The 15,057-nt window shown below is 36.3% G+C and overlaps 1 protein-coding gene across 6 annotated transcripts in view; it reads right to left on the reverse strand.

Annotated features, from left to right (window-relative positions):
* Positions 1–15,057, reverse strand: part of LOC113051492 (FH1/FH2 domain-containing protein 1-like) — a 41,059-nt gene that overhangs the window by 12,647 nt on the left and 13,355 nt on the right. Inside the window, exons 4-15 of one of the 6 annotated variants that reach the window (XM_026215277.1) lie at positions 10,236–10,303; positions 7,799–7,904; positions 7,346–7,440; positions 6,020–6,131; positions 5,801–5,895; positions 5,554–5,697; positions 4,781–4,970; positions 4,476–4,632; positions 3,219–3,323; positions 1,702–1,794; positions 1,023–1,046; positions 222–266 (exon numbers count right to left, since the gene is read on the reverse strand). In XM_026215277.1, the coding sequence (XP_026071062.1) occupies positions 222–266; positions 1,023–1,046; positions 1,702–1,794; positions 3,219–3,323; positions 4,476–4,632; positions 4,781–4,970; positions 5,554–5,697; positions 5,801–5,895; positions 6,020–6,131; positions 7,346–7,440; positions 7,799–7,904; positions 10,236–10,303 (1,234 nt within the window). The remainder of the gene's footprint in view (positions 1–221; positions 267–1,022; positions 1,047–1,701; positions 1,795–3,218; positions 3,324–4,475; positions 4,633–4,780; positions 4,971–5,553; positions 5,698–5,800; positions 5,896–6,019; positions 6,132–7,345; positions 7,441–7,798; positions 7,905–10,235; positions 10,304–15,057) is intronic. The other 5 variants (XM_026215280.1, XM_026215278.1, XM_026215281.1 and 2 more) reach the window with 5 other exon arrangements.

Here is a 15,057-nt window from a genome sequence, read left to right on the forward strand (position 1 = left end):
ATAGATACAACTGTTAAACCCAATGCCACTGCATTAAAACTTACTTCATATTATAAGAATTATACTACATTAAATAAAAAATAAGTAGCCAAATTAAAGATTAATATTCACACAGCCTCAGTTTCTGAGTGTAGCAGCTGAGTTAGCCCCCAAACACCTGGCCGCATGCTGATGTTTACAGAAAGAGAGCCTGTAATCATACAGAGCTGCTGCATACTTACTCATAATTCCTCAGAACCGGCAAGTCTCTATTCACACTCTCTGGACTGAAGAGAAACACTGCAATTTACACACTTTGCTCATATCACTCTTGTTAGCTACACTGCACAAGTCTCATTAAATGTATGGAAAATACTTTTAGAAAAACCGGTTCACATAACACCACATCTGGTTTAACTATAGCTTTTAAAACTCTGAAAAAAACTGCTTTATGGATTCTTCTGGCAATTTCAATAATAGCACATTTTTCCATGAACAGGGATATGACTGCAGCCCATAAAAAGACAGGAGATAAAGTCATCTTTGAGTAGCAACTTGAGATGAAAGAAGAACTTTATTTTTCCCATGACGGAAAACAGAAAATAAAGAATGACAATGAGGGGGAAAAGGCCACGGAGAAAAGAATTATCGTCCTTTCATGGCGATAAAAAGGTAACTCTCGCTTCTAAACTCTGATAAATATTCTGCACTAATGTTATGTCAGAACTATCAGAAACCATAAATATCCAAGTAGCATTGCAAACAATAAAAGAAAAAGAAAATTCTAATTTAAAACTTAAAAGTTAAACATGCATTAAATATATCTATTAAAACATTCGTTTAATTCGAATATTGTTTTTGTGGATTAGTCTTTGGCAGATATAATGGATCGATTTAATTTATTCTAAAATTTCCAGCCAGTAGTTGTTTCCTCCATCCCTCCCTGTATGACTTTGTCTCCCCAAAATGACTAAGCATCACAATGATTTAAAGTGCTAGCACCTCCAAAAGCCACATTCTTTGGCCACATTGCAGCTACTCACCAAACACTGTCTGCCTGGTGCTGTCTGTAAAAGGAGAGAGAAGCAAAACGCAGGAATGTTGGGCGCCACGGCAGTGGAGGAAGAGATTAGGAGACGTGCCAAATATTATGAGAGAAGAGAGGAGAGGAGTGAAAGATGCAGGGGGAGACGGAAAGAGAGAATACACACAAAAAGAGACAGAGAGAGAAAGCAAGATAGGTAAATCAGATAACTGGCAAAAACTGAAAAAAAGGCAAAGAACATATTGAAGAAAGCAAATCTGTTACAAAGTTAAAATTCAAGCAAAGAGCATTTGAGTAGAAGTAGAAAGACAAAAGAAACACCTAATCTTAATAAAAATAATCAGACTAATCCTCAGTGTCACAATCCCTGATATTTAAAGTTATAAGTTAAGAGAACAATAAAGTACATCAACACTTTTAATAAATTCAATATTTGTTGAGACCTCAAAAACTGAAGACTTACCTATTTTCCTATAATTGCACAGTTAGCACAGTAGATTCCCATATATGCTGTTTGTCACAGATCACATTGTTCAAAACGGCTCAACTCATCCTTGTTTTGCTCCTTCGAGACCTTCAAGTTCATCCCAAAATGCCCTGCCTTCTCTCATACCTACACCTCCCTTCACATCTCTATCCCCTCACTCCTCCTATCACAGGATCAGTTGCTTGCTTACTTGAAGACTCGCTTTCCTTCTGTCCGGCTGGGCTTCTCTGCTGCCGTCTGGGAAGGGAGCTCCTGAGGAGAGTCTGTTTCTGTGAAAGACGCTCTGTGGAGAGACAGTTAGTTAGTGCAAGCTAAATGCTACAGCGCAGTACGGGCAGTTTCATGTGAATCATTTCCACACATACACAAACACAGAAAGAATGTGCATGTCATTAAATGTGTCACTGTGCCACTTCAAAATACACTATTGTTTTGTTTGAAAAAACAACATCTAATTGGATCTAAAAGGAAACAGCTCCTTTAAGAAAAACAATACAATAAGGCTAACATATGTTAATGGATTTGATATTATGACCTAACAATGAATAACAACTTTACAGGATTTATTAATCTTGGTAAATGTTAATTTCTACATAGACTACCATTACAATAAACACAGACATTGTGCAATATTTCCCCCGCCCTATTTTAATATATTTTAAAATGTAAATTATTCCTGTGATGGCAAAGCTGAATTTTCACCATTACTCAAGTCTTCAGCATCACATGAGCCTTCAGAAATGGCACTCAAGACATATTTATTATTATTACTGTTGGAAAAAAAAAAAGATACATTTTCAGGATTCTCTGAATAGAAAGTTCAAAAGAATAGCATTTATTTTATTTAACGTTTTTTTTAAAACAAATTCTGTAACGATTTGCTGTAATCTTTGATTAATTTAATGCATCCTTTCTGAAGTATTAATGTCCTTCAACTACAAAAAACATCTTTAATAATAATAATAATAATAATAATAAAAATAAAAAGTAGCAGTAATATAGTCATGAATGCTACCAATTCATATAATTACTTACTAAATCAGTAGAATTTCATCAACTAATAAATGACTATCAGCACTGGCCAGCTGTAACAGCAGTTTGCTAATCTAACATGTGAGGTTTCTTCAGATGGATCACTTTGAATCCTCCTGCTGCTTCATTAGAGTCAGCACTTTTATTGATCATCTCGCAGACGAGCTGACATCATGGCTACAGTGAGCAGAAAGCGGCGAGAGGCTTCTTCTGCGGTTCTGCTCCAGAAAGCAGCTTTCAGGGCTTCTTTAGAGTGCTACAATAATCCTCTCCTGCAACTGCCGATTTCTCACTGCAAAAGCATCCCTGCCACCATTTGTTCAGAGTGCTATTATGTCATATTTATATTCTGTAGTCTTGTTTTGTGTGGACACTAGCTCACATTTTATATTTGTGTTGCACCTTCAGCTGTCAGGTAATAAATAAGACACATTTAAAAAAAAAAAAAAAACTTATACATGAGCATGAGTTGTAATTATTGTTAGTTCAGAAAAGTTTGAAATGAGATTAATTTATTGTTGAAGGCTTGCTGACCTAAAAATCAAACATCCAGTTTACTTCTAATATAATATGAGCTCTAAACTGGCCTCAGATCAGTAGCCAGGACAAGGTCAACAAACATCAAACAATTAGTCACAGGTTCAAAGCAGAAAGTGATGTAAATGTGATACAGACCTGTTGGAGAAGCCTGAGGTTTCTTCAGTTATAGACCTCTCCTTTTTTAACCTCCGTCTAGAAATCCCCATGTGAGCTATGTACTGACTCATAAAAGAGCGCCCCCTAGTGAATGACCGAGGAATTGTGGGAGGGAGGACCGAGAAGTGGAGAGAGAGAGGAGGAACAGTGATGGGGGTTACATGGACAAACAGAGGGTTAATATGTTGACAGGACCAAAACATTAGCAAGAATCAGAGAAACAGTCCCGACCACCCAGAGCCATTGTGAAATTATGCAGTACTAAATTAGAAGAAGAAAATGGATATGAATAGAAATTGTTAACAATTAAGGATACACAAAAGCGAATGATCACCAGTCTTAACCAAACTTTACAAAAACTATTTCAGAAATAATGCTAACTTTATGTATTACATATATTCATTTATAAATGATGCAATTTACATCCTACTATGCATATGCATAAAACTAGGCATATGCAATTAAACTGATCGCATCTTACGAAATATAAACTGCTGTTCTGTCGGATTTCATTCCTGTGCTTGTGACGGGTCACGTTCCTTTGTGACATCACATCAAACTGGTGAAACATTTAGAGGAAAACACAAGCTCAGATCAAGAGAGCCCAGTTCTGGACCTTTAAGACCAAACACATCCTGTCCAATGCTAGAAAACATTCCTGTAGTGCTACGCAAAGAAGAAAGCTTCCCAAATAAAACATTCACTTTCCACATATATACGAAAGGACTATTGACTCTGTAAGACCTTTCACTTTGGCCAAAGGAAACACTCGAAATAGCACATTGTGACTTGGGCAAACTGGGAGAAGCAGCCAACCCAAACTTCTCACATAGCCCATCTACAAAACCCAGAAACACCTGGCAAACTGAAGACTTAAACTGATATTCACTAGCTTAAGCATACATGTAACTAGAATGTAATGCTATTTACTCATGTGTGTTGCAGATCTGCATTAAACGAACAAACACAAATCTAGAAGGAATGTTTTTTATCATCCTAAATGAAAGATTTCTTTCTTACAGTGTCACGAAGGTCTGCTTATGTTACGCTGCCTCACAGTGGAGAAACATTGCATTGCCATTTGAAAATACTTCAATATATCCTTACTGTTTTTCACTCTGTTTGATTACGGAAAAGCATAGTAATACAAAAAATATTTATAAGTATATATAAGTATACGATCTGTTTATGAATGTGTAAGAATGCATACAAACACAACAAACTGTTAATACTCACAAGTTGAGATCTTGCTCAGAAGGGGCTGCAGACTCTGCTCCATTCGTCGCTTTGGGTGAGCTTAAGATCGTAGAGGAGGGACTGGTCAACAAATGACTGCCAGAAACAGGAGAAAAGGAGGAATCTGACAGCTGAGGGGAGGCTGTACGCATCACCTCTGAAACACAAAAGGTTCAAGTAAAGTGTGAAAGCTCTAATCTTTTAGCTGAAATGACAATGTGCAGATGCTGAATGTGTGAGACAGGCCCTTCAGTGGATAGCACAAGGTACAAGGACAGGGGGCGGAGAGAGACTGCTGAAGATACCTGGGGTAGGGCTGTTAGATGAGACTGACACAGTTGGGGAAGCTGGTCGAAAGGAACTCTCTGTAAGATTGTGAGAAGATGACCGCCGGCTCCTCCTGCCCTCCTGCTCGCTGGGGGTCAGTTTCCTTCGGTCTTTACGGACATTTGGTGGCCCTTCATCCATCTCACCATCTTCATACTTGAGGGCATTCTACATAACACACAAAACACAGAAATCATTCACTATTTGTAGAGTTACACTACTGTTTAAAAGATTTTTTTAATGATTTTGACAGCAGAGTCTCAAGCTCACCAAGGCCATTTTTATTTTATTGTGAATACGGTAAAGACAATTGTGTAATAGCACACAATTTAAAATAACTGTTTTCTATTGTAATATAATTAAAGCTGTAATTTCAACATGTAGTCCTGAAGCTGAATTTTTAGCGGCCATTAGTCTTAAATATCACATGAATCTTCAAAAATCATTGTTATATTTGCCGACTGTTCTGGTGCTGAAGGGACATTTCTTATTAATATCAATGTTGAAAGTTATGCTGGAAACAGTGCTATTTTTTTCAGGATTATTTGATTAATAGAAAGTTCAAAAGAACTATTTATTTGAAATCGAAATCTTTTATAAAATGAAAAACTGTTTTTACTGTCACTTGTGATCAGTTAAATTTTTTATTTATAAAAAAAAAAAAAAAACGAAAAAAACATACCAACACCATATTTTGAACAATCATGTATATGTTTAAATGTGTAGTGTTTGAGGTGTACTGGGAGTTTACCTCATAAATGATGAACTGCTGTTTAAGTTCACCTTCGGTGCCGCTGCTAGTCATACGTTTCTGGACTATCCTTTCCATTCCTAGCTGCTCCAAACAGTCGGTCACATCATAAAATGAGTCCTGATCAGGAAGCGCAGCCAGAGTCTGGGAGGCCAGAGGGAGAAAGCCATATCAAGAACACTGAGGCTCAGCACAGTGCTGATGTGGATCACGGTTTGAAGATTTATATGTCTAATCTGTGTTTTACCTTGTTGATGAGGGTCATGGTGTAGACGAGCAGCTCTGTGTCTGATCCATTCTTCTCTGACAGGATATCTGTTAGATACGTCCAAGGCTTTACTCCTGAAAGAGACAAAGTGCACTCTTAGTAACAACAACAAAAACATTTGTAAAAAAAGAATTCATGGCACATGATGGAATGAGGATATCAGTGTAATGAGAGAATGTTTAATTAAATGTGTTCAACCTCTCTTCCCATCCACAACAGTGACAGCCTGAATAAGCAGTGGACTGTTGGACTCGGTGTATTCCACAAACACTATCAGCAACTTCAGAGCTGTCTTCACAACCAGCCGAGACTGAAGAGAAAGAGACAAATAGGCCGTATTTACTGTCCTCTTACAGAAGATGGCAGTATCAAACCTCAATAAGGCTCAGTTATAATCTTTTTAATGCATTTAGGTTCTGCACACAATAGTGTGTTGTGATGACAAAATAAACATGCATCTTCAACATTAATACAATAACTTAGTAACAACTAGTATTTTGTGTTTGAAAAAAAGTGGTTCAGGTGGTTTATTTCTGATAGTTGATTACTCATTTACTCGATTCACATTTTCACTTCCTCTTTGATATCATGCAGAAGGAAATGACCTCAAACTGATGCTTAAGATGACTGAATCAATTACAGTAAAAAAAGTGACAAATCTCATGTCAACAGATTCACGCTAATTTTACATAAAGATACTTCCAAAACTATACATAAATATTTTAAATTTGTAAAGATGCAAACTCAAAGGGCCCAAACTTGAAAAGATTGCACAAAAGCCCCAGACCGATTATTATAGCCATTTCAATATCAAGTACCTATTAATAAACATTTCTGTGAAGGATTTGGCAAACCATTCTCCCACAATAGTAATACGTGACCATGGACCACAAAACCAATTATAAAGGTCAATTTTTTTTTAATTGAGATTTAAACATCATCTGAAAGCTGAATAAATAAGCTCTCCATTGATGTATTTTGACAATATTTGGCCGAGATACAACTATTTGAAAATCTGGAATCTGTGAAGATCAAAATACTTGATTTTGGTACTGCACTAGTTTTTTTTCTGGCCAACTGTATATATATATATATATATATATTTTTTTTTTTTTTCAAAATTTATATTGCCTAAGAATGAACTTATTGGTTTGCTGAACAGCATTTCTTTTCTTTTTTTTTCTTTTCTTAATTTACACATTTGGCAGACTCTTTAATCCAAAGTGGCTTGGATAATTTAGCAGATAAGCATTTGCTTAATGAGTTAATGTACAGTAAATGTAATCCAGCCCTCAGGAATCAAATGATTATCACATACACTAAAAGTTTGAACATGAATCTATTGACTTATTTTGGCTGGCATGTTGTGGTATTAAAATGTCAAGGTGCATTAATACACAACCACTGATGTTACGATGCACTGATGTTACGATGCTGATGTTACGATGCTATAAACAGAAATAATAATGCATTGCGGTGAATGTTTACAGTTGCTGTGATTATATGTGTGCTGCTGTCACTCACCAGGCTGCCAGTCAGTGTGTACAGCCACTGTACAGTTTCGTTGTGGTTCACAACACCGTTCATTCCATCAACAAACAGCATGATCTGACTGAGAGCTGGGAACAGGACAGCAGAGTTTACTGTAGAGTGCCGGCATGTTTGCTGGTCTAATTCAGGTCAGTATAAACTCCCTTTTACAGCTGGCCTACTTGGCCAAAAATACGTAAAATCCTTTGTGCTATTTGAAGTCTGCATGCAAGATGTGTGGTGTTTGTTAATAATAAATACATTATATTAAACTGATTTTTAAGAACTCTAGACTGATACATATTCACACATCTTTCAAAGTCATGTCATGTTAATGATTAGTGAAAGAGTCATCAATAACCCTGCTACCGATGTTAAACATTTTTAATGAAAACATGCACCAAATATTTTTATAGTGTTGCATATGCTCCAGGAAAGAGAACAGACCTCTGAGGATGTAGTTCTGGTAGTTATGATCTGCCTCAGCACCCACTTTAATGAAACATGTCAGACCCTCAGAGATGACAAATTCTGGAACCAAGTCCTTATCATCCTGTGCAATATAAAAGAGAATTAAGATCTGCCACTGTGCACAACTGTAAATGAATAAATAAATATTGCAATTTCCACAAAAATATTAAGCAGCACAACTGTTTAAGAAATCAATAATGAGAATATAGAAATATTAGAGAGATTTCTGAAGAAGGATCATCTGACACTGAAGACTGATTAAAAATATTTTGAATGGTCAATCTGCATGCCTGCAGTAATGGCCAAAAATATCGGCAGCCTTGGTAAATATGATCAAAGAAGGTTGTGAAAATTCATCTGCATTGTTAATCCTTTTGATCTTTTATTTAAAAAAATCCCCAAAAATATATCCTTTCATTGGATAATAAGAATTTAAAATGGTGGGAAATATCATTATGAAATAAATGTGTTTCTCTAATACACATTGGCCACAATTAACGGCACCCTTTTATTCAATACTTTTTGAAACCTCCATTTGCCAGTTTAACAGGTCTAAAATTTTCTCCTATAATGCCTGATGAGGTTAGAGGACACCTGACAAGAGATAAGAGACAATTCCTTCATCCAGAATCCCTCCAGACCCTTCAGATTCCCAGCTTCTCCTCTTCAGTTCACTCCTCTCATTTCCTGTAGGGTTCAGGTCAGAGGACTGGAATGGCTATAGCAGAAGCTTGGTTTTGAGCTCAGTGACCCATTTCAGTGTTGTTTTTGAGGATTGTGTTAGGATTACTGTACGGTTGGAAGATCTAAACATGGCCCATTATAAGATTTCCAACAAAGTCAGTCACTTACTGATTTTTTTATCAGTTGGAATTTGATAGAATCAAAGAAGCCATGTGTCTAAACAAGATGTCCAGGCCCTCCAGCAGAAATATAGAGACACAACATCAAAATACAGCAGTATATTTCATTGTACACATGGGGCACTTTTTATCCCTGTTTTCACCAAACCCATCTTGAGTGTTTGCTGCTAAAAAGCTCATTTTTTAGTTTCATCTGACCATAGAAGCCGAATGAAAGTTTGAAGTTTGAAACCATTTGAAGTTCCAGTCGTCTCTGATAACTGAATATGATGGAGTTTTTTTTTTCGATGAGCTAGGAGAATTTTTCTTGAAACCCTCCCAAACAACATGTGGTGATGTAGGTGCTGTTTGACAATTTTTTTTTTTTAAGATTTCTGAACCCGAGACTCAACTATTTTCTGCAATTCTCCAGCTGTGGTCTTTTGAGAGTCTTTTGCTACTCAAACTCTCCTTCTCACCGCACATTAGGATGATATAGACACACGTCCTCCTCCAGGCAGATTCATAACATTTTCTGTTGATTGGAAATTCCTAATTATTGTCCTGATGGAGGAAATGGGAATTGTCACTGCTCTAGCTCTTTTCTTATAGCCACTTCACTAATGTGTGAAGCTCAATTATATTTTTCTACACATCAGAAATATATTCTTTGTTTTTCTCTTTGTGATGGATTATTAAGGGCATTTGGGCTTTGTTTTCCCTCCTCTTTATATTTCTGTGAAACAGGAAGCCATGGCTGGACAATTTCATGTTTATAATCACGCTGGAGTGCTCAAAATTGTAAATATGAATGGGAATATACTTCATAGATATTTTACTCATAAGAATTTCTAGGGGTGCCAATAATTGTCTCCAACGAGTATTTGAGAAAAACCTTTATTTCATAAAGATATCCCCCCCCCCATTTTAAATTCTTAGAATCCAATGAAAAGATACATTTTTGTGAATTTTGTAAATAAAAGATCAAAAGGATTAACAATGCAGATCAATTTTCACAGCCTTCTTTGATCATATTTACCAAGGGTGCCAATATTTTTGACTATATATTTAATAGAATGTGCAAAATCTCACTGCTACACAAGCTTCTGGCATACTATTCTCTAATCGCAATCTGTCGATCATAACTAGCAATTATAATATACATACAGTATGATCTATATGCAATGATGAACTATAGCATATCTTATATCATCTATATCTTATTTCATTTTCTTATATTTTATTAAAACATAACATGGGTTCCATAAGCAATACATACTATTAGCGTAAAGGTAGATTGTATCAGTATTGCTTTGTTCTGTTGTGGCACACTTCCTCAACACTGAATTTTGTGCTGATCTTTCCTAACAATTTAGACAAAATTTAGAGCCCAATGTAACAGTAGGTGGAAGAGACGTCAGGTTTTTGTCACTCATTCTGTTCAGTATATACTTCTCTCTGTCCTGCTCTGACTCTCAGTATCTATAACATCCCACCATCCTTATCTAACTCAATCACATTAAGCTTTTTCTCTCTTAAAAACCCATTGTGTGTGTTTTTCAGGATCTTACCTGAAAGAGCTGCTTTAAAGAAAACAAGGACCGCCGAAGTTCAGGACCATGGGAATTATATAATTTCTCTATAAGAGGAAGAAAAGGAGAAAAAAAAACAGGTTATTCATCAGTCAATAGACAAGGGCATCAATACTTGAATCTGTTAGACAAAAAAAAAAGTATTATTGCAATGACACATTCTCAAAGAGCACTTAAACACACACCTCATCAAGATACCTACTGACATAAAGATTAAAGTTCACAGCACGACTAGGTCACGGTCTCTGATTCAGTGTAATTCACTAGCTAGCTAGATAGCTAGATTTTACCTGTACAATTTGTGTGGTAGTAAACACAAGCAAACCTTTTGCATTGATAAAAACAAGGTATCATTAAGCATCAGATGTTAGGAATTCTCCAACTAGCTTATCATTCAGTATCAGAGGAAATAAGAAGTGGTGTCACTGACAGTCATTCCTGTCATATAAATACCTTTCACATATTTTACACTTGACTGACAGGTTAGATATGAACCATTAAAGTAAAGCCATTTAACACACCTTTAAAACACAGTTTTACTTTCTTGATAAGCATTTAAAATTTTTGTTCTGTATCAGTCATAAGACAAACCTACTCATTCTCTACCATTTTCCGCATTTTAGAGCAACTACATATTAATTAAATATGTGTCCTGACATAAATGGGCATACGGGAAAGTGAAGTAAATCAAAACTTAATGTATATTTTACAAAAGCTGTCTAGCTGGGTAGCCTGTGCTTTGAAAGAAACTGGCATGGCAGACACATGATCTTCCTCAAATAGCTAATCCAAGCTGATGCACTCCTGCAACGTGTGCTGCAAACAGCCTCTCTTATTTTCCATCTGATTCACCACTTATGCTATTTATTTATTTGGAAAATTTGCAGAGATGCTTAGTAAACAGTCATTTTCAATGCCTGGGAATAGCATCATTTGTAAACAAGCGTTTGCAATGTTTCCCAATCCAGAGAAACTTTGAACCAAGTCTCAGCAAACAAACAGTGTCTTGGACACACAAAATAGCTCTATTAAATGAAAGCTTAATTAATATTATAAAACTAATAATACTAAATGTTTAAAACTGTCAACAAGGTGTATATCCCACAATAGCTGGTAGACCCTGGCATGATTAGTGATTTCAAGAGAACACTGAGATCATCTTGATTCACAAAACCAGATTGGTCATGAACAGTTTTGTACAATATTTGTACATTTTGTGCCCAAGTTAATGTGCCATGAGAACTGAATATCACTGGCCACTGGATCCATTGATGTTACGTCATAGAATTATGTCAAATGAGAAGCTTCTGGCTTTTAACAAAATACATGGGTTTCTAATAATGTTTTGTTTTGGTGATCTGTTTTGACAACGAAAAAACCAAAGGTCTGTCACTATGATGTGTTCTGTTGTAGTTACTATCCCTGTGCATGTGTATGTGTGTATGCACACACTCAAGAGCGCAAAGGAGAAAGAGTAAAATATAGAGATTGCCAAATAAAGGGGTAAAGACAGATTGTATGTGTGTGTGTGTTCTGAGCTCATTGGTAAAGTCCATGACAGCATGGAGAATGAAGTGGTCACCCACAGACAGCTGCTTGCTACTGATAATGTCACACACACACACACATAGAAAAACAAACAAAGTTCAGTTTCAAAAGAACAAATATTAAAGATGGTACCCAAACACACACAAATGGCATTCGTGGAAAACACGTGAAAATGTTGTTACGCTGCTGCTTGGAAGGATGTCACAACAAGCAGCCAGGATGTCATATGCCACACACACACACACACAGAGAGAGAAGGAAGTATAGCGTCATTGCTTGCAAGCATATATCCTTTCAATAAATTATTTTCAACCTCTTATAATACAGGCTAATAGATCTGCCAAGAATTGTACTGTCAGCAAATGTGGTACCATAAACTCTTCTCAGTCTAAAACTGAACATTACAGTGAAGATGAATGTCACCTCAAATTCCCACAGTTGTGTTTATGAGAGACAAATGAAGCAAGAAAAGAAGTGAGGGCATGTGGGCAAAATGTTATGAAAGAGGGAAAAAAAAACGGATATTCTAAAAGTAGAATATCACCCACAAATATGTAACCAACAAACCTGCGAGCAATGTGAAGGGTAAACCAACAGAGAATACAGCAAACAAACTGACACATAAAAGTGAACCGAGATCTTTTATCCAAACTCACTTGTTACATTCACTTCGTATCATACATAATCAGTAATGCAACTGATTGATATGTTACAGTAGTTAGGCAGCTTTGCTATTCCCGCTTTTCCTAACCACATATACTGTAACCCGTCAAACCCATTTATACAACAATAGCTACAGTTAGATCACATCATAAAACTACAGGAAGCTCCAAAACACATTGAGTTTTTTTTTTACAGACTTTAGACAACTAACACTGATTGCAAACTGGTTCTTAAGAAAAAATATATATATATTATTTTACCATGTCATTATTAAATTACTGACTATAGAAAGAAAACAGTACAATGGCACAATTTAATAATTTATACAGTTCTGCTCCAAAACTTCTTTGAAGTAAAGAATCATTCTAGGCTCATCTGAGGGCAAGCGAGTCATAAAACCATATATGACAGAAAGGACAGAATCCTTTGAGAGAAACTGTGACTTAGCACATTCTTTACAACAATATAATACACACATGGCATTTGTCTCTGTTTCTGTTTTCACTGCCAATTAAAGACAAGCTATTTGACTTTTCTTAGGTTTGACAAAAATAAGCAATTTAGTACAACTGATCTTCACACAGCAGAACCAGTTCAAGAACACAGTTTAGATGAAAGGTTTAGGATAAAGAAAGTACAGTTACACGCATACTGTCCAACATATCAGGATAATAACTGTGTTAAAGTGATAACAGCTGATTTAAGCATTTCAATCGAAAGAGCATGTGTAAAAGCCTTGAGATCAGCACGATGGGAAGAATTCCTCCAGATATGTTTTTATTAGTCAGGCTGCAGTACTGTGACAAAGGGTGCTTCAGAACTCAAGCCCATTGTATGAAGGCTCCAGCACAGGAAGCCATTATGGGCAGGAAACGGAAATGCGGGAAGCGTGACACAAGGGAAGAGTAACAGACAGCATTCTGAACACAACTGTCTGAAACACAGGGCACTATTAATTTAGATCAGTTGGATCAGACATTTACCAAGACAATGACATAGACTGAACAATAATCACAGGGTCTACAATGAAGCTGCATTTCGCCCCTATATATTTACAAACACAGGTCCAATCAGGGTTAACCACTGTAAAAATTGCCCAAAAAAAAACCTGTATGCTGTTCTTAAACCATTTGTAGTGCATGCATGGTTTTGGTCACCTTTTTTGAAAGGTGGTACTCTGAGGTTTGTTCCTAAACAGAACAATCCTCAGATTCACTGCAAGACTTACTGGTATTGAGTAATAGAATTTTGAATAGAATGAAAAAAAAAAAAAACAGTTTTTGTAAACAGACGCAGATGACCATATAATACTTGGGAGCTATTGGCTGAAAAACACAATGGGATCACAGCAAAGTCTTCTGAAGTTAATCCTCAAAAATAAAAATAAACCTGTTAGCGGTACAATGGAATGCTAACAGGTTTTAAGCAGCACATCTGTTTTCAACATTAATTCTTACTGAATTATTAATCAATAATTACAGCTTGGTGATCATGACAAACAACACTCAATCGTTATGTAGTTCAGAATCGTCGGGCAATCAGAATAAAACTATCAGACAGGGGGTACTTCATTTAACTACATCATAAGGATTATTCACTTCTAGAAGAGCCTTCTTTGGCATTCTAGTTTGCATTACCAATTATCTTTTCAAACTTGTTAGTTTGTTAGGGCATGAACAGAGATCAACCTCAAATTTTGAATATACCATAACAAATGATCTCTACAGGTTATGTTTGCTTGACATTTGAATGAAGCGAACCACTACAGCATTTCTTGCCAAACACATCAGTGTTATTCCCAGTGGCAGTCTGGCAATAAACCTCTACCTCAGTTAACCCCCATTTCTGAGGGCCTGCTCCTCTAAAAGTTGATATGCTGTGAGTTCCTTCTATTGCCCTATTCCATAAGAAATTAAGAATGGAAAAGGATGTAGGCAATCCCTAACATCTGAAAAAGGTTCCACTCCATGGCAGGGAAAAGGTTAACACTGCAGGTCAAAACAATGGCTGTACATAAATGCTCTGTTTGTCCTTTTCACACATGCCATCCTAAATGCAGCTAACCAAATAAACTCCTGCTGCATGCCCATATGGACATAAGAAATGCACATTGGTCAATTCCTAAAAATGGCAGGGGACAGTTCAATGAGCCTGTGAAGACGGTAAGGGTCCCTTTTAGCAATGCCACAATAAAAGTTCACAGGTTAGACATTTAATAGGTCAGACTGCTTCCCGTTACCTGGCTGCAGTACATTTAATGACAGCCCTATAAGGCAAACTAGAAAAACATTTCTCTTTTCTGATCTGCATTGATAGAAAGCATGCACAGAGCACATTGCCAAAAAAAAAAAAAAGTTTAATCTAAATTATTCCCATAATCTAGAAGACCATATTCAAGGCATCATCAACAGTAAATGAGGTCAGCATCACCATAAACCTAAAACAAAAAAAGCAATTGTGCTTAGTCCAATGAGAGACATCTGCAGTGGTAAAAACTAAATTCATAAGATTTAACCTAAAGCGTTCACCTCTTGCCCAGCTGATTTCTCTGTCACATTATCAACATCATGTCTTAAGCTTAGAGTGCTTT

The sequence above is a fragment of the Carassius auratus genome, chromosome 32 (assembly GCF_003368295.1).
Source record: "Carassius auratus strain Wakin chromosome 32, ASM336829v1, whole genome shotgun sequence".
Taxonomy (NCBI): Eukaryota; Metazoa; Chordata; class Actinopteri; order Cypriniformes; family Cyprinidae; genus Carassius; species Carassius auratus.